Here is a 25,624-nt window from a genome sequence, read left to right as displayed (position 1 = left end):
TAATAAGTGACTGTGTCCAGGGTGTTTGGCCAAATTTCCTGTTTCCCATATCTTGTTGCATATTTTAGTCAGTAGTTCAACTGTTGTTTCTCCACTGTTCTTGATTAGTTCTGCAGGAACGTTGTCCACCCCGGGTGACTTCCCATTCTTGAGGGACTTTATTGCTGCCTCCACTTCCTCTTTCAGGATGGGAAAGTTGTCATCTATGGCAGGTTCTTGAGCCACAAGAACCGCTGGGTCGCCCTGCGACTGGTGGTTATACAGCTCCCGGCAGTATTCAGTCCATCTGGCTGTGATCTCCTCCTTCTCAACAAACCTCTGGTCCTAAATTGTGTCTGTACTTACCTGTTTACCATGACAGTGAAGCAAGGAAAAGTTGAATTTAGTTACTAGTAGCAGACTATACTGCTAGTACAAAAAATGTACTAGGGTGATCATGTGTATGCATACATGTATATACAAGTTATTCCTTTGTTAAAACCTTTGGATAACCATGTGGGTATTCATGTACACTAAAGATGTTCATTCATTCATCAGTACTTAGTACATGGAATCTAATAAACAGGTTTATTTTATGTTATATGTCTTGCAGAGTAAGCCGTCTAAAGGCCCCCTGCGTGTGGAGCTGGTACTGGGGGATGGACAGAATGTGGGAGAGATGATGGTGAACAGAGGACTGGCAGCACCAGGGAAAAAACCTTGTGGAGAACTCATGTACCCAGGTTAGTCCAACCATGCAAGTCTTACATTGCACATAGGAAACTGTGAATACAGGGTGTGGGAGGTTTTATAACCATTAGTCTACAATGCTTCAGTTTACACCATCACCTACATGTTTATTGTTATTATTTATCTATTCATGAAGCTTTGCCATATTTGTGGAATGGTTATCGTAACAGGTGACTATCACCTCCTCAAGATGTCAAACCTGAGACCAGACTGTAAGGTCTGAACCACTCATACCGGGAAGGACCCCTGCTCATTTCGATAAATGTGGTGGGATTTTTAACATGGTTGAGGTGTGGCTCTCCTCAAACATGGGACTTAATAAGACTTGTTGAATGTACAGCTGGAGAGGAGGTGACTGAACTGTTGGACAGCCTGAAGGCAGTTCAGAGGTCCCCCCAGAGGTTAGCTGCTCTGAAGGGCGTGCCGGCAGAAGAGCGGGGCTACCAGACCCCGTCAGACGACGACAGCTGTTGTGATGAGGATGACGCGGCGTACTGTCCACCCTTCACCCCCGCCATACTGCCTCCACCCGGTCAACACTTCAAAATCAACATCACACATGTGGACCAGCCCAACCAGGTAAAACACTCTTCACAACTCATAGAAACAACGTATGACAGAAAACGCTGCAAGCTGAACTATGTTAATGCTTCAACTCATTAGAGTATGATTATGTATGTATGTGTACAACAAGTTAGTGTTGTCTTAGATTATAAATATTGCCTCCAATAGAGTAAGGTTTTCAACTGTGTACATTGTATGGCATTCACAAGGAAATTGTTACTCGAGCAACTAGATAGATTTTGAACACTCAGAGTTTCAAGTAGCATCCACTATTTTTTGTCAGTGACCAACTAAATATAGTGGATGCTACTTGAAATATCGAACAGCTTTCAAAATCCATCCAGTTGCTCGAGTAACAATTTTCTTGGGTACGTCATTACCTGGATGTCCAACCTTCATTGACATTGTATGACATTCACACATTTATTTATGGTTGTGTATATGGACAGCATAACTTTAAGCAGTGAATAGATCTCATTTCAAACCAGTATTCTTGGTGGAAAGAATGGGGACAAAGATGTGACAGTTTGACCATTTTTCTCCCCAGATGTATTTCCAGCGTGTTATGTCTGCTGATGATGGTAAAGATAATGAAGATGACCCTACACTAGCAGAGACTCAGCACCAGCTCCAGATGCTGGAGACCATTACTGACGAGATAGTGGCCCAAGTCGACACTTTCCATCCACTGGACAATATTATAGCTGGTAGGTGAAACCATTCAGGGCATAGGTACAGAGTAAGTACAGTAGATGTTAGTTGTGTGATTTGATACTGTTAGGCACTTCATACTTTTAGATAAAATTTATTTAAAACTCATATTGTCATAAAACTTTTAAGTAACTTATTCAAAAATAGAATCATTATAATTTTATTTCATTGAAGTTACACACATAATATACAGTGTACATGTACATGTAGCTATTAAATGTTGACCTTATTATGTTTTATCTACTGGATAGAAAATTTAAGAGTTCCATTTTTTGTGGTGAAGACAATTTCAATTTTATAAACTAAATTTACTCTTAAAGTATGCTTATGTTGAACTCAAAGTAGACATACTATGATGATGATGATTACTATCAAAGGACATTAACTGCTATGTATATTCATTGCCACAACCATTTTATTAAGCATAATTCTTTGCACACATGTACATCTAAGCTAGCTGTAGGTCTGTGCTTGACAGAGTTGTTTTACCTTGAGTGTTGTGTGAAGGGATGGCCTGCTGTGCCTGTTACACCATGGATGACAGCTGGTACCGTGCACAAGTCATCAGTGTGCAGTCCCTGGACCCTCTGGCTGTCTGGGTCCTGTATGTGGACTATGGCACCTCTGAACTCCTCATGGCTGATAGGTTAGTTATGTTTACCTTCACAGAAGGAAAACTTATTGGTTTTGCCCCGTTTCTTCTTCTTTTCCAAACAAATAAAGTCATTGACGAAGAGCAGAGTCTGTCACCATGGTAACTGCTTTTTAATCATATCAAAGAGAAGTTCCCATACTTCGAACACCTAAGTGCTAATGATAGATTTATATTTCTGATGCGTCTAGACAAACCCTGTATCACAACCATGATCTGTTCCCACATTTTCCATTGTACAAAAAAGCGAGAAGAAGTTGAACACTCTGTATTAGATCAGTAACTAGAACACTCTGTAGCTGACACCCTGTGGTGTTGGGTTACATCATGTGGCAGGACAGAGTTGGAGGGGCTGCTCTTCACATATTATATAATGAATGTGCTTTTTGTAAGAAAAAAAGAGCAGTAGATATGTATAGTTTGTTGGGGTAGAGCTGCTAGACCATGCATGTGAAAGTAAACATTATGCATTTGCTTTGCAAATGTTATCTTTCTAGTGTTTCCATTTGTATCCTGACAGTAGTCACACCCAGGGCTCTAAATATGACCTGAATTTGCAGTATAGTGTGGGAAAATTGTAAGTGTTTCTGATGTCTACCAGCACCTAACCAATTCATCTACTGGGTCACATTCTGCAAGAGCCTGTATGGCTCTTACAAAATGACAAACATAGAGTTGAAATGGTTTCTTACACTAACAGTTTCCAGTGCTTGTTGAGTCATACTGTACTGTACCCCTCCAGACTGAAGCAGCTGCCTGAGCGTTACCAGACCTTACCCATGCAGGCCACCAAGTGTACCCTTCTGGGTGTCCAGCCTGTAGAACTGACCGGTCAGGAGTCCGGCCTGCTCCCGGAGAGCAACTGGACACACCATGCCCTCAAGGCCATGATAACAGCCGTGGACAACAAGGTGCTCACAGCCTGTATCAAGGTAAACATGCTTAACAGGAATTATCTTATTTATCTTTTCTTTTGGTTGAAGATATATACAACCAAGACTGCCAAACTAGAACGGGGCTAATATTAAGGGTGAATCTTAAGGCTAATACATGTATGAGCCAGGGATGTAGTAGCACCAGTGAGTATTGCCATGAGGAAGCAAGGAAGCAGAAGGTTTTGCTACTTGTTTTGCTATCTTGTAAGGCCACACCAACTTGATTCTCAGATTTTGACTCCAAAAAAATGGTAAAATCAAAAATTAACATGAAAACAGTGCGAGGGCAAATTCTGAGGACAAAGTTTGGGGGGTGAAATTGGTTGACACAGTTTTAGGGAGTGAATATGATTGTTAAATCAAAGTCAGATTTTCCTCTCAGAATTTTGCTTTATGTTACGAGATTTTTATTTTAAAATGTCAAAGTTGACTGTAAAATGTTGAAAGTGAATCTCGGATAATCAGATTTAGATTATCCTCCGAACACTCATCTGGACCTCTTGCTAAGTTTTTACTCCAAAATTTCCCAGAACCAAAGGAAAACTTAGTGGGGCCTATTGTACCCTTTGCATCATTGTTCATGTACTTCCTAATGTCCTGATGTGTTCCCAGGACCCAGGCCCCCCTCCCTCCCTCCTCCTGTTTGAAAGCATCAGCCCCAAACCCCGTCTGGTGGTTCAGTCCCTGGTGGAGCAGGGTCTGGCTGTGCCTGATACCACAGGCCTGGAGGGGCTGGAGTGGGTGTTAGATAACATGGCAGACGCACAATCACCTGGGAACAAAGAAATCAGTGAAGAAGCACTGGAGCAAGAACTGGACTAGTGTTAGACAACATGGCAGACTCACACTCACCCGGCAACAAACAAGTGAGTGAAGAAGCACTGGAGCAAGAACTGGACTAGATCTCAACACAGCATCATCCACATTTCATCACGTTTAAGTCTCAACTTCCTTTGTTGTAATAATTGCCAATCTGGAATATCCAATCACGTGTAAAACATGGCCATTAATTCTCAGGAAATAGCAAGCTTATGTAGAACGCCTCCATTAAAGTGTGACTGTATTAAGAACGTCAATCATTCCAGAGTGTATGTTTACTTGAACAGCAGTGATTGGCTATTTTGAAGTAGGTGTGGCCAGATGTTCATGACATGATGCTGAAATTTGATTGTTAGTCACTTGGGCATAATTTCTGTATTGATACTGACTGGCTGTATCTGATTAAGTGACAGAACAGACATCTTCTTGTTAGTTCTAAAGTTTATTTTTTGTGTGCATTATAGCATGTACCATATAAGGTGAGAACATTTACTCTATATCACTCATAGAGGATGTCATTGATGCCACAAATTCATTCACCATTTTCAGTGTCACTGTTAGCAGCAATCACAGAACATGACTAGACAGTATTCAAATAAAAGATACCACTATGTTATAAATTATCAGATTTAGGGTACACCACAAGAATCATCTAATGGCTCAGTCCTAGAAACAGTACATATAATTTTCTTGCTGTCTTTTATTTTCATACAGAACTAGATCTATATCATCAAAGGTGGCATATGGTACAAATGCCACAAATGCAGTAAATACTAAGGAAAAGTTTAAAAGTTTGTTTCTAGATAAATGATTTACATATACGTTGAATATATCTTTTCAGTAGATTCTATACTAATCATTTAGTAGAGAAAAAACATGTTGGTACAGGTACATGTATATCAGCTTAACTTGCTTGATGGGTAAAACCTTTTTCCGAACAATAATCATGCGTAATGTTGGCAGTTGCCACATTCAATGACTAAACATCTTAACTATATCTGGCTTTAAACCTGGCGAGAATCAAAATGTAGTACATATAATGTTATGATGGCAATACAACATGTTGAAGGGTAGCGTATTAGAATGACCCTTCTGTAGCTTTTGTTCTCTTTCTTGTTTTTGGAACAGTTTACTTTCTTTAGTCAAATAGATTGTAGTGATTTTCCCAAAGTTTGAAAAAAAAAATCATTGCTTTATATTTACTCTGTTGTATGATTGACTGGGACCCTTTAGTTTACATGTTGCAATAAAGAAAGTTTGTCCCAGGTCACATGACTGGTTGTTGTTGATTGAATCCTGGACCATGAACCACTCACATTTCTAGTCTAAACAAGAGCTGAGTGATCTCATACCTCCCTGAAATATTTAGTGCTTTTGTAAATTTTGTGCTTTATTCTGCATTATTAATTATGTACGGCACCAAAGATACTAGTATTACAAAAATCCCTACTGCAGCACCAAGGTCAATCACCAGGTGCCCAAAGTCGAACTTCATAATCCACTTCACCCCACATACCCAACTGCCATACATGTACCATCACATTCCGCAACCACATATTTTGAAATACACCCAAGCATCATCCAGACAAAAAAACAGTACCGCCATTTTCATGGAGCTTATGTGGGATTATTCATTATCCACTGACTTCAAAGAAGAAGTCAAATTTCACAATAGCTAGCGTAGTAGTAGTACATGTAGTATACTAGTATAAGTTTTTTCCCCAGACAGTTGGCTGTCTCCTATTATTGTATTGTACCGAATAGTATCTTTGTAAAAGCAATTAGCCTTCGGGCATGATTTTGCAAATAAAGAATTATTTCTAACTTTAGCCCCTCTATTGGGGCATGGCCAATAACTCGGACAGTTTCTGGAGATCCACGTTCCCGCCTGACAGGATGACGGCGACGTTCCTACAGCCTCCGGCCCGTGCCTTGAAGCTGTCACTCAGCACGGCGGCCACGCCCACCGCGCCTGACGGCTCCACCACCAGCTTCATCTTCTCCCACACCAGCCGCATGGCATGCTGGGAGAAACGGTAGACACACAGAGGAACGTTAACTTTGAATCAACGCTTTTGCCCAATGGTTGCAGTCTTCAAAGTCTAAATTTACTATTCCAAATAAGTACAAGCCCTCAAGAAGGCAATGTCATTATGTTAAACTCGATTTTTCAGAGCCAATATTCTAGTCATTTATCTACATACTAAGTTGAAACCACACTATCCCAATATATATTGACCCATGTGGAGAAAAATTCCCAAAATTCAGCTGACGGAAAATGGTTACTGGAAGGGCCCTGGGCTGATTTTTAGGGTACCACCCAGAAAATACAAGACTCGTCTTGTGGCTTTATACACCATTTCACATTCCTTAAACTTGTTCAACTTCACCGAAAACTTTTTTGTGACACCTCAGGAGCGGAGCAAATAGGAGAAGGTAATTCAGTCTGTACCTTGATTTCATCCTCTGAAACAGTGAAAATGTCGTCGACGTTGTCCCTGATGTATGTCCACGGAACCGGACCGATGTTCCCGTTGAGGCCGTCAGCTACACTCTGCGGGAAACGGGAGAAGCTGCACCGCTCTCCCTTGCTGAGGGACAGGGCAGCGTCATTCGCAACCTCCGGCTCAGCTCCGTAGATACAGACGTCAGGGCAGACGGACTGCGTGGGGAAGGTATAAGATACCATGATAGGGGCCTGAATTTCAGGGAAATTGACATGTTTTGAATTCTGGGCTGAAAAAAAGTTCAGCTTCCAAAAATGTTCTCGGCATGGATGGATGGATGGATGATTAGTTAGAGTTTGTTTATCAAAGGCTCTGAGGAAGATAAATTATTGAATACATTTGTACTATTCAAATATACCAAAAATGGCAATATTTTCTTGACACATAAGGCCATGTTGATTTGATTATATGGATGACATCCGCGCGCGCATGAATTTTCGGCCGTTTCAAAAAAAAAAGTTTTTAACCATACTGTAAATCGTACAAAACAGTTGCAAAATGAGCAAAAATATACCGTAAGTTACAAAAAAACCCCATACCAATGTCGTAGAATGCCAAAATCAAACGAAAAAAGACGAAATTGTAAAGAAATGAACTTGAAGACTAGATTATTCGCTAAACCATATTCCGTCCCATTTGTTCAACCCTCATGACCACGTAGATTTCATAATGAAAACTTTTTTTTTTGCAAAACTTTTTTTTTATTCGCACGCGCGCATCAATTTTGGGGTTCCCGGAGGATGTCATCCATATAATCAAATCAACATGGCCTAATCTAAAAAGAATGCTTCTTTCGCTATCATCCAAAGGGCAATCTACGGTAAACTGCACCTCGTCTATTACAGAATTGGCAGATGCTGTTTAAATGATAGATACCTTGAGAACCACGGACACACCGGCCAGCATACCCCCGGTACCAACCGGCATGACGACCGCATCTATGTTTGGCACCTACAAAATGAAAACACGGCCACTGAAACCAATATCTACACATCACAGTAATGATAAGTCAAATGTCTATTAGCTACTACAGGAAGTTTGATATACAGTTACTCTACTCATTGCAAATTTTGATGAAATGTTCAAATATCTTCGTGCTTCTACCTGTTGAAGAAGTTCCAATCCCATAGTTCCATGTCCAGAAATGACGTCAGAGCTATTGCCACCGGAAATGAAGACAGCCCCTGTCACATCTTGCACCTGTTTCACGGTTTGGGCTATGGCCTGAAGAAAAAAAAAGTTTTCTGTAAGTCAGTAGTCAGACTAATTTCTTTCCTTGAAAAGGCAGAATTACTCTCACTATCCCACTCATTGGTTGTAGTATAAATATCATGCAGCTCACTGTATGTCATAAGTAAGGAAGACGAAAAAGAATGTATTAATAGCTTTGCGCGTTCATCCAGTTCCCTCTTTGTACACTTGCTATCACGAGACATCAACAACCGGAAACAAGATGGTGCCTTCATGACGTCATTATCTAACATGGCTGCTCCCATGGGCGCCGCCGAAAGCAATATGAATTTTGTAGAAAAGATTATCTTTATTTACCGATTGACAGTACAGACTATAATTTAAAGCAAATACGTGTTTTTACCTCTGCAGCCGGCTCGCATTGTGTAATCTTGGCACCATACGATAGCACCGTTCTTTTCTTGCACTCCGGGGCGTTGTGTGGCATGACCACGTTGGCAGCAACTCCGTGGTGCTCGGCGGCCATGGCCAGTCCGCACGCGTAGTTCCCGGTGCTGCTCCCGACCACCTGTAGCTGGTGTGGAGCTGTTCCATTTGAACTGACCAGCCTGGACACAGCGTTAAACGCTCCACGGAACTGTGGGGGAAATTTACAGTAACACAGCAAGGCTAAGAAAACCAATACACCAAAAAGCGGCTACTCAAGCAACTGGATATGATTTTGGAAACGGGCAGACGTTTTAGGTAGCATCCGGTCCACTACCTTACGTCAGTGACGCTGGAGAATTGTCAGAAAAGCAGGTTTAGAATTATTGATTGATAGATCAGGTCGATTTCAAAGAATTTGCAAACCGGTAGTAGCTATTGATACAAAAACATTTTATGTCAGCTCCTAACAATTATAGCTCTTGTTATTATTGATTTTCTTCCTGTACTAGTGTTGCTTCAATTGGTTTATATCATTTTGATCCTTTTCATTAGTTTGTGTATTCTGTTGTAATCCTGTTTTTTTTTATCCGTTATCTTTTGTGTTATAATTAGTGCTGTGTTTGTTATTATGTAAAATGATCAACAAAAAACAATTATAGCTCTTCACAGCTGTGTCAATGGCAATGTGCTTCGTTTTTTGTCAGAATGATGAGAAGATCACGGACACTTTTAGGCTAATACGTGACAAGAATGGGAATGTAGTAGTACCAGTGAGTACTAGTATTGCCCTGAGGAAGCTTAAGCTAGGCAGTAAATTTAGTTTTACTATTTGTTTTGCTATCTTGTAAGGCTACACCAGCTTGAATCTCGGGTATTGACTAAAAAAAGTAAAATCAAATAATTATTAACATGAATTTGTGTTTCATTGTCAGAAATATAAGAAGATAGCCACCCACATTTCGCATGAAAGTTAGGCAAGAAGGAAGAAAACATAAGTTCGTATCTAAACAAACTGAATTAGGGGACCTGTACATAAACAGTTGTTTTTAATAGAAATCACATCCTGTTTTAGTTATTGATTCAAATTTTTTACGTTTTATATACAATGTATATGGCAGCTCTCAAATAATTATAGCTGTTTTTTAATCGGAATAACTATGGCTGTCGTCGCAATAAGGCTTGCCCAATACAGTTATATATATTGTATATAATATAAGTAAGACTCTCGTACTGATAGATCACCAACTTGTCTCTTGTTTGTATTTATCTTGGTTTTTTTTACCCACCTTGTAATTATGCATGTACTTTGTCAATGTGTTTTATACTCGTTGTATGTTTTTGAGTAGAAGGTGTTACATAAGCAACTTGTGCTTTTTGACCAATACCCAATAAATATATCTGAATGAAATATGATATAAGTTAACATATACCTTACCTTGAAGGACCCTGATTTTTGGAAATTCTCGCACTTAAAGAAGAGTTTTCGTCCTGACAGCAAATCCAGAGTGTCGCATGTCTGTACCGGTGTCATCACCACATGACCTGAGAGTGTGTTCGCAGCTTTCTGGACAGTTTGGAGAGTTACTCTATTGTCGACATCCATGTTGTCTGGCATACCCTGTGGAAGAGTTATCTAATTAGTAATTACACAACTGGTTCACCGTACCGGGTCACTGAGCAGTACACCCACCGATTCTGTTTGGTGAAAGCTGTGGAATACAGGACGTCAATATTTATATAGTTATATTTTACAAAAACGTAAGCAATATACTTAGTATATAGGAAAGTAGACATCTATCTAAGAGACCATGGTCTGGCATACCCTGTGGAAGAGTTATCTAATTAGCAATTAGACAACTAGTTCAGCGGGTCACGGAGCAGTGCATCCACTGATTCTGTTTGGTGAAAGCTGTGGAATACAGGACGTCAATGTTTATAAAATATATTTACAAAAATGTAAGCAATATACTTAGTATATAGGAAAGTAGACATCTATCTAAGAGACCATGGTCTGGCATACCCTGTGGAAGAGTTATCTAATTAGCAATTAGACAACTAGTTCAGCGGGTCACGGAGCAGTGCATCCACTGATTCTGTTTGGTGAAAGCTGTAGAATACAGGACGTCAATGTTTATAAAATATATTTACAAAAATGTAAGCAATATACTTAGTATAGAGGAAAAGTAGACATATCATCTATCTAAGAGACCATGGTCTGGCATACCCTGTGGAAGAGTGATCTAATTAGCAATTACACAACTGGTTCACCGGGTCACTGAGCAGTACACCCACTGATTCTGTTTGGTGAAAGCTGTGGAATACAGGACGTTAATATTTATATATTTACAAAAACGTAAGCAATATACTTTAGTACTTAGTGAGGGCCTGCAAGGGGGGGTATTGATTACGAATTACGCCAAATTTTCGCCGCCAATTACGAATTACGTAAAATTCTCAGAGCTGATTACGAATTACGTTAAATCGTGAGGATTCCCGACCGTCTAAAACACAGCAACTAATAGTTCTACGTCAAAACTATTGCCTTTGTGTTGATTGTCGCATAGGCGGTAGATCCAGGAGTTTTTTTGGAGTGAGGACAAGTTCTGACGGGTGCCAAAATCACCCGAAATACCGGGCGATCGGGTGAAGCCGATCAGCGAGTTCCGAGCGCGCCATAATTGTAGGTGACGATGAACCTTTTCATAACCACTGAGCCATGGCGATAGAGGAAGAAACATTTATAAATACATGTACATTTGTATTATACATGCTGTGGATACTGGCTTCCTAGTCGTGGGGCCCTCCATTCACCTGATTCAGCCTAGACCGGGCCCGATTTATGGTGTCCCAACTCACTCACCTGCCAGAACGGGGGCAATATCACTCACGAGATTTGAAACGTTGATTGGGGGGGGGGCGAAGATTTCGGGCGCCAAAGGCGTCCGTCAGCGAGCGCCGCAGGCGCGAGCCTGCTAAGGGGGTCCGGGGGCATGCCCCCCCGGGAAATTTTGAATTTTTAACCCCTCTGAAACGCTATTTCCAGCATTTTTAGACCTACATTTTGACTGGACGGCATTATCGGTTGTGGATTGGACCATTTTGAAATCAGCCTACGTTATTATGATCTCATGGATTACGCTTTACGTCGCATAAAAGTAACTAATTACGCTTTACGGAGAATAAAAACGACCAATTACGCGTTACGGCTAATGTACCGATTACGAATTACGATGATTTTGGACGGCCGCCTACGGATTACGAAGGCTAAAAAGGCCTGATTACGCCTTACGAAAAAGGGCTTGCAGGCCCTCCTTAGTATATAGGAAAGTAGATCTATCTAAGAGACCATGGATTTTCTTCGGGGCTGCTGAAGCTCTTCCCTGCCCGCTTCCCCGGTAGGTTTTTCACGACAGGAGTTTGATTAGCTCCATGATAGGGCTAATAATCAACTCCCGGTGAGGCAAACTCTATCACAGGAGTACTAGTAACTCCAACCGAGCGGCCTGTTGAGCTGGACGGTGGAAGACTATAATTAGAGCCCCGAAGACAGCCAGGCCCAACTACAATAGACTGGGTACTAGGCTAGCGTCTTATGCAATGTTTCAAGACAACTCGTTTCAAGACTAGGCATCCTAGCAATTCGGGCCAAGTCGGCACCAGGCCCACGACAAGTCGGTACCACTCTCAACACATCATGTTTGTGATGGGGTTCAAAGAAAGATAGTTTTGTCGGTCGGCAGCATTATAAGTGACAACATGATTTGGAATAAAAGTCACTTTATCGTTACAAAACCTTCAAAAACACGTCGCGTACCCACATGAATGGGTCTTAAATAGATAAAAATGGTGCGTTATACAGTTTGAAGGTTACTAGTTAAATGGCTATATATATTTGAAGTAAAAAGAAGTATACTTATGTGTAATTTACAGCAGAGAACACCAGTATCTATCGCCCATGTTCGCTCGGCGCTACGTTACGTTACATCGCGGCTTCGAATTATATATATTTCTAGCGATATTCCCGTGCGGTGTTTCAAAAGTTTCAAATTTTCGGAAAATTTTCTGATGTCAGATAATCAGCAATGAAGTCGAAAGTTTGACAGTTCAATATGTTTTTAGCCATATTTCGTTTTTATTTTATCACATTTGCCAGGTCCGAGTTGTCCCGAATTGTTAGGTGCCGACTTAAGGTCTATCTGACACCTGTTCTGACAGTAATGCCCTGGTGTGGCAAAAGACGTTCTTGCCTTTATACATATACAGAATATGTTTTCTAGTGCCTATAAATTTCTGCATTGTTTGGCAACCCGTTTACTGTGACAAGAGGCAGCTTTAAAAATATATAGCTTGAAATGCGTAGTTGTACCCACCTGTGTTACAAAATGGAATATGATTTATACTGCACTGATGCAGAGATGGCGTCAGAAGTTCGCTACCACTGAGGTGTTCCACGGCGTACTGTGTTGCTGCAAGTCAAATACAGATGAAACGGACAGCAGTGTGTTGGGAACCTTACACCGCAACTCAGGAACTACTAATGCCTGAATGTCTAACCGGACTTTTCACTTTTAGTCACGTGCAATTAATGTGTCCACTAAGTAAGAGTGGCACTAGGGTATGTCATAATTACAGTCTGTCTTAGGGTTGATAGTGTCACGTGATTTTAGTTGGAGCAAAAATCATCGAAAAGGCTCTAACGCTTGGAACATGAAGGTCAGCTAGAATAATTCTACCATGTTTACGTTTAACGGCAATTCGTCAAGTTATGATACCAATTTAGCTAAGACCGGCAAAAGTAGTTCCTTTCCTCTTTACATCCATGCTAGTAGTCTTGTGTCAATTAAGCTTTCATCGCCTCCAGGCTTTGTACAACTAATGTGAGGTCGCCACTTTGACACAGTTTGTCTGCACACAACAGAAGGGCCAACACTGGCCCTTATCAGTGAGGACATTTTAATATGATTTTACTCCTCTACATTCCATAATGCAGTATGGTGTATGTAAGTAAATGAAGACCCAATCTGTATGAAACGAGAAAATTCTAGTTACTGTAGCAAATTATAGTAAAAATTTCATACTTCTACATGCTATTAGCTGGGCTAATTTACCGTAGTGATTGGTGGGAAAAGTGCAATGACCTGAGCTTTCTGTGCCTGGATATCGATAGGTAAGGCTAGCCTCTACCAGGCTTCGGGAGGCGACTGGAAGGAGTAGAAAGATAACATGCCAGGGGATCGGAGTTGGTCTGAGTTCGGGAGCGGCAAACTGTTCTCTCCAGCAGACCAACTCCCCTGGCATGTTAACTCTCTATTTGGCCGATTTCTACTCTTTCCAGCCGCCTCCCAAAGCCCGGTAGAGGCTTAAAACCAACACTGGCCCTAATCAGTGAGGACGTTTTAATATGATTTCACTTCTCTGCATTCCATAATGCAGCATGACATTTGTAACTAAATAAAGACCTAATCTGCATGAAACTAGAACATTCTAGTTACTGTAGCAAATTATAGTAAGAATTTCATACTTCTATTGCTATATGTATAATTGCTACCATCAAAAGGGAACTAGACATTAAATCTCAAAACGAATTTCAGAAACACTATTTATTTTCATCATAAGGTAGTAGCAAATTGTAATCTTCCTAGTAGTAAAAAATTGTAAATTGAACAGGTCATATACATTGCTCTACTGGTCAGTATAAAGTCGTTAAAACACTGGGAATTTAAAAGATTAAACATGGTGTCAATATACCTAAGTCGGCAATGAAGAGATACTACATAAGGTAGCATGCTTTTTAAAAAAATGTAAAACTTTACATTCAGAACTACTTCGAAATATAAGGCTTTGAGGTTTTCTCCATTCCCAGTGATTTCCAAATTTTCCAAATTTGCTTTTAATTTTATCTACAACAATTCACACATTGTCCTGTCCCAAACATTGCACAGATAATGTTATCAATAATACGCAATCTTTAACAATACCTACTTTTAAGTTAACATTCCATTATTCACATTTCATATATTCATATGTATGAGATTTACATATATTAAATGGCTTTGCCAAAATGTATATTATTTTCTTACATAGCAATGAGACACATTCATAATATTATGTATAAAGTATTTAGCATTATTACAAATAATGTACACAACAATTGCCAATGAAGCAAAAATCTAAGATTATCACTTATGTCATGTAATGAGGCATTCTGAAATTAGTTATTCTTAAAAATTACACTATATATGACAAAAATTACCATATTTTATCGTAGACACCAATTTCTTACAAAACAAAGAATAGGGAAAAGTCATGAATTGGTGTATTACAGCTTTAACCATTACTAACATGGTTTATCCATAAAAAACAAATTACAAGTTTCAATCAATGTCTATTCTACATTCTACCTAACCTACATTGTAGTCCCAAAGTTCCAATTAATTGGAACAATGGACAGTAATAGCACTGACACTTTATTCAATTTACACCTACAAAGCATTACTTGCCTTAGAAAAACCCTGTGGAAAATGCAATGTTTTGCAACAGAAAGTAGAAAATGCAAATTATGCTCACAGTAAAATATATTCTAGGAAAAAAGTTGGACAGTACACATTATGGCATCAGTCCATATGCAACAGTACATTTTCTTATCATAAAAAGTTGCACCAAACTCTGTGTAAAAGCCCTTATTAAAGGGTCTGCAACATCTATTAGAATTCAGTTAATATTATTAAATAATAATACACATGTCCTTATGCACAGTTATAGTTATTGCCAAACATTCATTATTTATTCAATATTTACAAGATATATAATCAAAAGATGACAATATTTTTTTCCTGTTTTCTTCCTATTTTATGCCTACTACAAAATTAATGCATGAGAAAAAGGCTTATGGAAATAGAAAATAAGCCATAATGCTTCAAAACACTGACCAGTCCTTGCATTGATGTACATTTTGTTAAAATGTAAAATGTAGAAAACTATTCTACAGAATTTTAAGGCACTTTTAATTCAAACTTTGTCCTTAAATGGCCTCAGTCTATAAAATAAGTAATAGAGCTCATATTAAAGATTGTCTTACATGTAGTGTACAATAGGAGCTAAAATACATGCAGGGAATCATGGGACCAAGCTTTCACATTGTGTCTTATCCAGTATGATTTTACGCTAGGCCAAAATACTAATCATACAGATACTAATATTTTTATGCATCAGTTGTAAAACGACTGAAGGCACCATGGAGGGTATTAAGTCTCCCAGACTGTGTGACAGCTACCAGGGTGTTGTCTGTTAGTTTTTAGTTGCTGGCATCCTTAAGGTCTCGAACAATGTCCTGTATACAAGAAAAGTTACAGTCAAACTCAAGAAATGAATGCTTACACAGCTCACAAAGGAGAACCACTTATTTTCACTTCATCTTACCTTATCAGCCTACATGTAATGCCCTACTTCTTTAAAGTGACAGTAAAATATACAGCTGAAAATACTGTAGGTAATGGTTCAGGACTCCCATACAGGCTTTTGAGGCTGTAACGGCAGTGGGTTGTCAAATCATGGTATTGAAAGATGGAGACCATCCCTCTCCTTCCACCACCTTTACCCCCACAACCAAAGTCAGGCCACCATTTTACACCTGGTTGGAGTGAGAAAAGTACCTTTCCCCAAGGACACAGCAAACCTGTGACTTGTGACCTATCTACAGTATGTTGTGTCCGCTAGCCTAGCCACTCAGCCATCCAATGCCAAAAATATAGAATCCTAGGTATGTAAGCATGCCACACAGCACAGTTTGATGTGAGGAAAAACGCTATAGCGGCAGTCCCAGGGTGTCATACAGGGCACCTAGATCAGTTTTTTTTTTTTACAGTCTCCACATTGATATAAGGCCCCAACGGTTGACTATACTCAGTCAGAAAATAGCTTAATAATTATATTTTACAATATTTTGATTTCTATGTGAAGGACAGAATGTGGGGAAATTACGACTTTTCCAAGGTCATACTGGGCATCTATCAGAACCTGTATAATTAAGTAGAAATAGTACCTTTAGGACAGCATGTGCTGTCAGGTGAGCAGCAGTTGTGTAAGACTGTCCGGTACGCAGGGAGTCCTGGTGATGTAAGTACTCAATGGAAGACTTCTCCTTCTGAGCAAACGTCTCAAAGAACGGCAGGAGTTTCTCCGAGGACACACCCCTGGCATACGCTATCACAAACAGGATGTTCTTGCTACATGGGAAAGATATTAATACAAAATGAATCTTGGTTTTCCACCACAATGTCCCTAAATGAATAAGCAAAAGAATGATATCCTTATCCTAGTTTTATGTATTTGAAGAATTTTGAAGGACTCACCAGATTGCGTAGTTTGCCAGGACATTTTCTTTATCACGTGTCCAAATGGCAATTCTGTCTCCTCGTTTCCTCTTGGACACAACTGCAGTAAAATTAATAATCAATTAATGCCAAAAAAGTCAATACGGCCATGGCCATGACCAAATGATAAAACAGAACAGTTTTGTTCTCTGCATAAGCAGTATAGATACTTTTAGAAGAATTTCTAGAAGACTTCATTTTAAAACAAAGCACATTTGTAAAATTGTACAAAAAAAATTGCAGACCAACCTGCACCACAGATTTCATCAGAGAAGGCCAACTCATCTCCTATCAATGCAAGAAGCTAGAAAAAGAAAAAAAAAGTGATTGAGAACCATGACTTAAAACGTGAGTAAAGCATACCATGGGCAAATGGGGAAAGTGATTTCTGCATGCCATATGGATGTTATGAGAGAAGAAACAGGAGCTAAAACAAAATGGACTGCAGGCTATACTCCAACCCAGCACCAAGCAATGTGTTGGCAAATGTGTGACAGGCTTAGCATAGAATACAGACTACATACCATTTCCAGCCACAGACTGGCTACAAAGTCCATGTCGTTCCTGATAGTGATGACCCACTTGCCTCCCTGTTTGTTGGCATCGTCTTCCCACATGGGCATGATCCCAACCTGCGGGAGGGGGGCAGAACAGATTCTTACTATTCATTTGTAGGATCTAGAGCTCACACATACATATACATGTATACCTAAAGGCTTCAAAGTGCTTAGTATGTTGAATTCCAAAACTAAAATATATAAGTCGGTGACGGTTAAGACATCCAACCGAGGTAATAAGATATGCCATAAAACAGTTACTCAAGCAACTGGATATGATTTTGGAAAATCATAACCAAAATCATATCCAGTTGCTTGAGTAACTGTTTTTTTGGCATGAAATATATAAGAATCGCCACAACAATTTATTTTCTTCCTTTTCTGATTTTTGCAATTTCCAATTCAAAGCCACAGAATAATCTCCATTATTCTGTGGCTTTGAATTGGACTCTCCTCATTTTAAGTATAAACAGTCCTAATCTTTAACAGGAGAATATCTTGAGTTTCTCACCCTGAAGAAGTGATAGTTGGCATTGTTGTCCAGATGATGTGCAGGTGCCAGGTGGTTGTACACCTGCCAGAAGCCTTCAATCTAACAAACAAACAAACAAACAAACAAACACACAGATGTTTGGTCATTAGTCTCAAGCCCCTGTCAAACTTGCATGAATTTGGCCACTTGAACACTAGCCATTCAGTTCCCCCAACCATGGTTGGGAGTACATGTAGGTCGGCGCAAATTTGGCTGGGTCAGCTGGTGTTTGGCGAATCTGGATACTATTTGGCTATTTGATTAAAACTCTTCAAAGAAACCACATGACAAGTCTCACTGGGTCAGTCTATTGAGGAAGACCAGAGTGACTGGTCGAAAGCTCTAGGTGAGAGAACTTTTTGTGTTGGATCAAAAGTTTTAACTTTAAACATGTGACTACCAACACAGATGAACTTTAATGATAGTCTTCAAACCACTTAATATACGTTAATTTTGATAACTTACTGTTTCCACAGTAGATATTTCTAACAGATTTTCGTTGTAGTTGGTGAAATCTGACTTCATCCTCATGGACTTGTTTTCCCTCCGATCGTACCAGAACCTCCTGCAACAAAACATCAAGAAAACAACCATGGAGTCATCATTTGTTATTGGGCAACATATCTTACAGCTATCTACTGCTTTAATAGTATAAGTACAAAACGTTTATAAGCTATCAGTGTGGCAACTGTTGTAGATTACTAGTTTCGACGGTAGTTGTAGAAGTGACACTAGTGTGGTAGCACTTCTTGAATACAGGAATAAGAGAGCTGTGATACCAATGTTGCTTCAATTCTTGTTACAAGGTTTTGATCTACCAGTATTTTGAACATGCAGTAATCTTGTTATTTCCTACTTTCCCATTTAGGTGTCTGCAGAGGATGTCATCCATAACTTTTTTTTGCTGTAGCCTTATCTAAATACGATTTAAGCATAATTTATCTATCTACAATTCTATCATGCTACGTTGACAATCATTTTACGCCAAAGATTAGGTATATACTGAATCAAACAAACTATACTGGATTTTCTTCTGTCAACTTCATTTTCCCCATCTAATCCACAAAAGAACACCAGTGTTCACCATGTATACTGTAGTGGATGGTGTATTGATGTAGACACACTGCTGGGCTTGTGTTGAGTCTTGTTGGGTACAACTGTAGAATCTGTCTTTTCTTTCACATTTTCTCCTTGCTTCTCTTTTGCTGTTGTTGGCTCAGGAGACTGCAAATAGTCAAAGTTGGATACTTGTAACATGAAGTTTTGTTAGTCAGTAATTACAAAATAGAAATATAGAAAATACAGATTCTGAAATAAAAGAAGTGTACTTTCATGTAACAACTGTCCTGACTTGTTGCTTATTATATATTTTATCTTACCGGGAATTCTGCGACGTCTGACTCTGGTATGGGGCTCATGGAGCCTGATGATAGACTACCATCCAGCACATCGTCCAGACGGCTGCGGAGCTGGACTTCTGTGTCACTGGGAGGGCCGTTCAGCTTAAAATCACCCTGGACAGAGAGCCAATTAGTAGGTTTAGACATCATATACTGCACATGTGAGAAAAAGTGATCTCAAACCAGTTTAGATGGAACAAACTCAATCATCAGTTATCCTACTCTTCCACTGGTTGTGACAGAGAAGACATTAATGAAAGACCTTTATTGTACGTTTGTGCTCTAACAAGCTAAGTACAGGTCATGGATAGACAAGGAAATGGATACAGCAATGATACTTAAACTATACATACTAATGTGATCTACTATTTACATTGTTCGACTTCTTCTCGCTTCTTGACACAGTTATAGATGTACGAGCATATAGAATTAGTGATACATGGTTTGTCAAGTTTCATAAGAAATAGGAATTTTTCTGATTCATTTAAATGTGTGTGTACGGTATTAAATGGTTAATTGTACTGGGGATATTCCCGTAACAAGACATAATCAAGTTGATATATTAATAAATAATATAAACAAAACCTACATCCTGTGACAGTTCAGAGGCACTAGAGTAGCCCATGTTTGGGTTCTGATGTCCAAATGGACCCTGTCCTTGTTGGCCACTGCGACTTCTGGAAAAAACAGATGAAAAGTGTTACACAGTAAGATAATCATCTCTGAGAGTAACAGAAACAAATTGAATGCATAAGTGCCTAATATCAGTTCTGTTTACTACTTTGATTATGATGGGACTGAGGACAGTAAAGAGAAGTTCATTACCGTCTTCGGTTGCGTCTGTTCCTTTTCCTGTTGCGACTGCGGCTGCGAGGACCAGCAGGGTGTGTCCTGATTGGGTAGAAACAAACTCATTACTTCACATATCCTGACAACTTAGGTTTCACAATGAAGGAAACTTCTCATTTTTTTTGCATGGGTGTCCTGAAAGGATGCATGTCAGCCATAGAGTCAAGTCATGTCAGCATGGCCTTATAATCATTTTATAATACAATAGTCACAGGAAGTGAGGGGGAATGGTGTATCTGTAGACTGACAGGGAGGTTAAATTGAAGGTAAAAGGCTGAGAGGAACTGCTGTGTCCCACATGCTCCAGTACTTACTGTGGAAAATCTGTATCTGTATAGCCAGAATAACTGGCCCTCGGTGTAACAAATACTACCCCTTCAACTTGCCCTTGGTGTAACCAATAAAACAAGAAATCCACAACTCTAGTCTAAAGTTCATGGAGGTGTGAAATCTTTGATGTCTTGTTGAGGGGTGTCTTTGTAAGGGGTGTCTTGTATCTTACAGTTCTGGTGAGTGTACGTGAGGAATTTTGTCCTGATTCTCCTGACCTGTCATCGTACAGACTGCCGTTACTGTCTGTCCTGTGCCATCGAGGCGGGCGATTGGTGCAGTAGGACCGAGAGGACTGGGTGGAGCCCACAGACGACACACTGTCACGACTAGGACTGCGCACCAACCCTGGCCGCTTAAACATCCACAGACTTACACACAGAGATGTACAACAGGAGTAGAACAATAGGAGGGTAGAAAGACCAACAAGGAAGGAAAAAAGTCAGCAAGAAAAAGTAAGACAACAAAATTATTTACTAAACATTTGTGTGTAAAAAGTATAAGCAGATAGACAGTTAAGCACATTTAAACACAGACTAAAAGTTTTAGTAAAATTGATGTAGGTAAAACTAAAAAAGGACATATGACCCCCAAAAAGGAAAGGGAGACAGAAAATCAAAACACTAAAAATAAAAGCTGAATTCTAAGCTTGAATGCTTGGACAGTGACAACATAAAAATGATAATTTTAGATTGATAATCGTACCTTGCAGATCCCGAGTCCTCCGGCTGAGACAGGTACATCCTGTCATCCTGGAAGGACGTCCTCCGCGGGAACCCATCCCAAGACTCGATGGAGTCTCTCCGTCCAAACTTGGGCCGGTGTTCCTTGGCGGTCTGCCGTGCCAGTTCCCTCTGCAGGTCAGACGACAGCTTCCTGGGCAGGCTGTTGGAGTTCCTGGGGTCGGTGGGGAGCTGGTCGGCGACCGTGTCCCACGTGCTCCAGTTCTCCACGGAGGCGCGCTGAGGAAACGTGCTCCAGAACTCACCCGACGGGAAGGTGAAGTCGTCGTCGGAGTCGACTTCCGACGAGCGCCGAGACGAGCTTCCCACAGATTCTGGGTAGTTAAACCTGGGCCAGTTGAGATCGGCGGCGTACGGGAGTGGTGGGCCATTACGAGAAGGCGGACGAGATGGAGGGCGTGACGAGGGGCGTGAGGATGGGCGGGAAGACGGGCCGAAGCTATCCAGAGACTCGATAGAACCTTGTCGTGACAACGGCCTGCTCGGTGGACCCTTTTTCCGGTTGTTCTCCCAGAACTGAGGCGGCCCGTTTCGTGATGGTGGCCTGGAGTTGGGCCGAGATGACGGCTGAGGGTAGCTGTCTACTGACTCTATGGAGCCTTGGCGGGAGATTGGTCGACTGGGTGGGCCTCGGTAGTGAGATTTCCTGTTATCCGTGTTATAGTGTTGGAGAGGGCCGTTTCGCGAGTGGGGTCGAGATGGGGATCCCCAGGTATGATTGTCATCGTAGTAGTAGTCTTGTGGGGGGCCGTTCCGGGACTGAGGTCGGGAGGGGGGTCGAGAGTTTGGCTTGGAACCTGGAGCCCTTGCATACCTATCTAACGAATCGACAGAACTCTGACGTGATGTCTGCCTGTTGTCCCTCTGTCTGTTGTCGTAATGTCCTTTCCTGTGGTCTCGCTGTGCTCGCTGTGACTGTGAGTGCATAGAGCTACGAGACGAGATACTCTCTTGGCTCTCGCTGCTTACCATCGCACCGCGGCCGCGACTGCCTCTGCCTGGCCTGATGTTCTTCCGTACTTCAACAGAGTCTTCTTGAATGTACTTCCTTGGTTTCCTGTAGTTGTCCCTGTGTTTGTCTGTAGGCATGTCTCCCCAGTGGTGAGCCTTTCCCTTCTGACTCCCCCTATCATCTCCCATGGGGTACTGCAGCTCTTCCAGTCCTTGGGGCTCCTCTTCGTACCATGACTTACTAGGTTGTTCTGGAGTGTTCTCCTTCTCATTAAAATCTATCTCTTCTTCACACTTGTTCGGTGCCTTGGTAGACACCTCCTTGGTTTTATTTTCTTCTCTGTTATGAGGATCATCTTTTTTCTTAGCTGTGTAAAACTTTTGTGTTTCCCTTCGAGAGGGACTGTCTGTTTCTCGCCTTTGTTTGCTACTTTTTCGGGAGTCAGAGAGGCTTTCCTTGCTGGTGGATTTTTTGGGTTGGCTACGAGGCGTCTTTTCTAGCCTAAAGTCAGAATCAGACCTAAATCTATTGGCTCTCTTGTCCCCAGACCTGGAGCTATCTGTAGATGTGTGACTGTCTGAACGACGTCTAGGATTGTCAAGTCTAGTGGAGCTATTCCATGGCTTGTGTATACCGTGACCCTGACCTTTCGCCGAGGAAAGATCCCTCTTTTCCGATTCCGCCTTTTTTTCTTTCCCGGTACTTTGATTTCCGACTTTTGATCCTTTTTGGTTCTTGTCCCGAAATTTCCCTGGTTTCTTGTCTACTTTGGCAAGTTCAATTCTATTGTAACTGACGTAAGTATCTTTGGTATCACTGCTATTGGCTGACGATTTTGAACTTGAAGACAACGGTTCAGAATCTTTAGTAGGTTTCTTCCGTTCTTTGCTGAGATTGCTTAGCCACTTTGGACGCTTCGGAACTTCAGGGCGCTTGGGAGTTTCTGATGAAATCTTCTTGGGGGGAGATTGGCTTTCTTCACCCCTAGCCATCTTCTTAGACATTGAAAATTAGAATTCTGTAACAATAACACAAAAACATTAGTTGCACGCTCCTTTAATGGAAGTAGTAAGAAAAAGAAGCTTATTATTAAAAGAGATCAACAAAAGAGGCCAATTTTATTTTCATGTACATTTTATGATAGGACTAGAGCTATATAAATTGCACAATTGCACCTGTTCCACTGAAACTGATACTAATAATAATTGTCACTCTCTTTATTGTTGATCTGAATATTGCATGACTGGGTGATCAATATTTTTAAAATAGTTCTTTTTTTTTTACAATTCCCCTTCTCAAAAAATTTCCAGACTTTCTCTAAATTAGATAAAGTAGATTCCCAATTCATGAATTAGATAATTAGACAACATACTAGTAGTCAGAGCTAAGAAAAAATAACATTCATGTACACGTACTGACCTGCCCTTAGGCTGTGATTTTTTTATCAGCCATTTGTTTTTCACCACAAAGACCAAAGTTCAAAAGGTCTTCAGGTCAATGTTTTGTATGTTTGCAACAGTATCTTAATTAAAAATTGTAACTATATAAGTTTATTGCATTTCTGAATAGATGGGAAGTTATGTTAAAAAATCAAACCTTTCTTTCTTTGATATTCATATCCTAACTAGACCTACTTCCTCAATAGCTAGCAGTTGATATCATTTGAACTCTGCGCAGTGTGTATTAGACTGGTATTCATAGGTCGGGAGCTTTGGTCTATTCTTAATAACAATCCCTTGTTGAATAGCTATGGTCTAGCACATGCTACTACTAATAGAAAAATGACTGGCAATTGAATATTTGCCTAAAATATTGGCAAAATTTTAATCTCTGACCAGCTCTGAGCCGCATGGTCCTTGTAACAGTGACCTGAATTAAACACTCACTACAGGTAGTAAATACATGTATCTAGAAAAAAACTATGCAGAAGGTAAGGACCAAACATTTAAATGGGGATGGATACCAGACTAAAGGGGTACAATGTATATATTCTACATGGAAGTGACAGATTAGAGTGAATTTGAGCTAGCGTACTTGTAGTAATACATGTAGTATGAACACCAATTTGCTTTACTTAATATGCATATCCACTTGGATACAATTACTGTCAATCTGATCCCAAATGACCCACCTAATTACAATTTGTTTATGAATCTTAATCTCTGACATTCAATATGCAATATCAGTGTACATGATCAGATTGATAATAGACCATCCTTTGGCCCCGCCCACCTACTTCAAAATGTAGAAATGATAAACTAAAACATGGAAATACAAAGATTATTTTCAACTTTCCAGAGATAATAATAAATGCTGATAAATAAAAATGGGTACTGGGAAGAATATAACGTTACATTAGCAGCAATACAGAACATTTATATTTCTTCATATAATTAGATGTTAGTTTGTAAAACGAAAGGCATGTGTTCTCACATCATTAGGTTTGAATATTTCTTACTTCATATATTGCTCAAATTCATTCTGCTTTATAATATGAACTTGAATATTAATTTGTTATTACACTGAGTTTATGAACACAATTCTGTTGACTTGTGGTGTGGGTGGATGTCACTAGATAAAAGAAATCATAAAACAACAAACAAATATTAATGATCAGAATTTCTGAATCACAAACATTGCAAACCTACGTGCCCGTAGCAATTTTCCAATCCATTTTCCCCTGCCATTTTCTACAGAGAACAAAACCCCGGCCAATACCATTGCCACTGTTACTATTCCTGGTACTGACATGTTTGAAATGCCTACTCCAGTTCCCACCCAACTCATATAACAGAAACCCCAAAACTTCACAACTCTCCCAAACACTCATTCTACCACACAAGCAAACATACAACGACAACATACAGCAGATATGATACTTACGCAGAAAAATGGGCTTGGTAGAATTTAAAACACGTTAAGAGACGACGTAGCGTCGGCAAAAGAAGAAGCACGCCGGTTTGAGGGACTTCCAAAAATGGTATCAACATGCAACACCAAGACGGGGGTGTGTTCCGAATATTTGGTTCCAAACTTTCAAAAAACACCGAATGGGAGTCAGCAGTTTCGGTGGCTGTGGGCTGGAATCATGGTTTGGTAGCGGCTACGTCTGGTTAGCGAAGATCCAGGCTGTTTTTCTTGCAGTTTGAGGCTAAAGTTGCGGCGACAAAAGACATGACAGGGACGTGACGAGCAGTTGCTAAAAATGGGGGATGCCCTTTTGGATAACTTGTCATGACGTCATACATCACCCACAATTCACTTTCCAGAAACTTTTCGTAAACAACTCCACCAAATATCGAAATCGCGACGATAGAGTTGATTTTCTTGTCATAAATAACACTTAATTGTC

General features: G+C 40.2%; 2 protein-coding genes across 2 annotated transcripts in view; one reads left to right on the top strand and one right to left on the bottom strand.

The window, feature by feature from the left end:
• LOC109469313 (RING finger protein 17-like) overlaps positions 1 to 4,438 on the top strand; it is a 33,058-nt gene extending 28,620 nt beyond the window's left edge. Inside the window, exons 38-43 of the mRNA XM_019767819.1 lie at positions 593 to 722; positions 1,070 to 1,308; positions 1,841 to 2,000; positions 2,512 to 2,650; positions 3,399 to 3,588; positions 4,204 to 4,438. Of these exons, the coding sequence (XP_019623378.1) occupies positions 593 to 722; positions 1,070 to 1,308; positions 1,841 to 2,000; positions 2,512 to 2,650; positions 3,399 to 3,588; positions 4,204 to 4,413 (1,068 nt within the window). The 3' untranslated portion in view covers positions 4,414 to 4,438. The remainder of the gene's footprint in view (positions 1 to 592; positions 723 to 1,069; positions 1,309 to 1,840; positions 2,001 to 2,511; positions 2,651 to 3,398; positions 3,589 to 4,203) is intronic.
• Positions 4,439 to 6,231: 1,793 nt separating this feature from the next.
• Positions 6,232 to 25,544, bottom strand: LOC109469072. The gene is made up of 19 exons (XM_019767457.1): positions 25,156 to 25,544; positions 21,283 to 23,290; positions 19,988 to 20,075; positions 19,378 to 19,512; positions 19,083 to 19,222; positions 18,464 to 18,563; positions 17,978 to 18,058; positions 17,434 to 17,541; positions 17,159 to 17,213; positions 16,889 to 16,970; positions 16,579 to 16,762; positions 15,034 to 15,049; positions 11,398 to 11,420; positions 9,973 to 10,155; positions 8,512 to 8,745; positions 8,022 to 8,141; positions 7,794 to 7,868; positions 6,863 to 7,072; positions 6,232 to 6,434 (listed from the first exon to the last, which is right to left on the bottom strand). The coding sequence occupies exons 2-19, from the start codon at positions 23,274 to 23,276 to the stop codon at positions 6,246 to 6,248; spliced, it is 4,017 nt and encodes a 1,338-aa protein (XP_019623016.1). The 5' UTR covers positions 23,277 to 23,290; positions 25,156 to 25,544; the 3' UTR covers positions 6,232 to 6,245.
• Between the last annotated feature and the right edge of the window lie 80 nt (positions 25,545 to 25,624).

The sequence above is a fragment of the Branchiostoma belcheri genome, unplaced genomic scaffold (assembly GCF_001625305.1).
Source record: "Branchiostoma belcheri isolate BF01 breed outbred unplaced genomic scaffold, Haploidv18h27 scaffold20, whole genome shotgun sequence".
NCBI lineage: Eukaryota > Metazoa > Chordata > Leptocardii > Amphioxiformes > Branchiostomatidae > Branchiostoma > Branchiostoma belcheri.
This window is presented reverse-complemented; position numbering and strand designations above follow the sequence as displayed.

What these genes read in the sequence shown, in the direction of transcription:
- LOC109469072 (XM_019767457.1), bottom strand. Translation starts at nt 23,276, where the DNA reads ATGTCTAAGAAGATGGCTAGGGGTGAAGAAAGCCAATCTCCCCCCAAG. An exon ending in AAATATCTACTGTGGAAACA is followed by an intron (nt 18,059 to 18,463) that starts GTAAGTTATCAA and finishes TTTGTTTGTTAG; the next exon opens with ATTGAAGGCTTCTGGCAGGT. An exon ending in CTGGCAAACTACGCAATCTG is followed by an intron (nt 16,763 to 16,888) that starts GTGAGTCCTTCA and finishes TTTCCCATGTAG; the next exon opens with CAAGAACATCCTGTTTGTGA.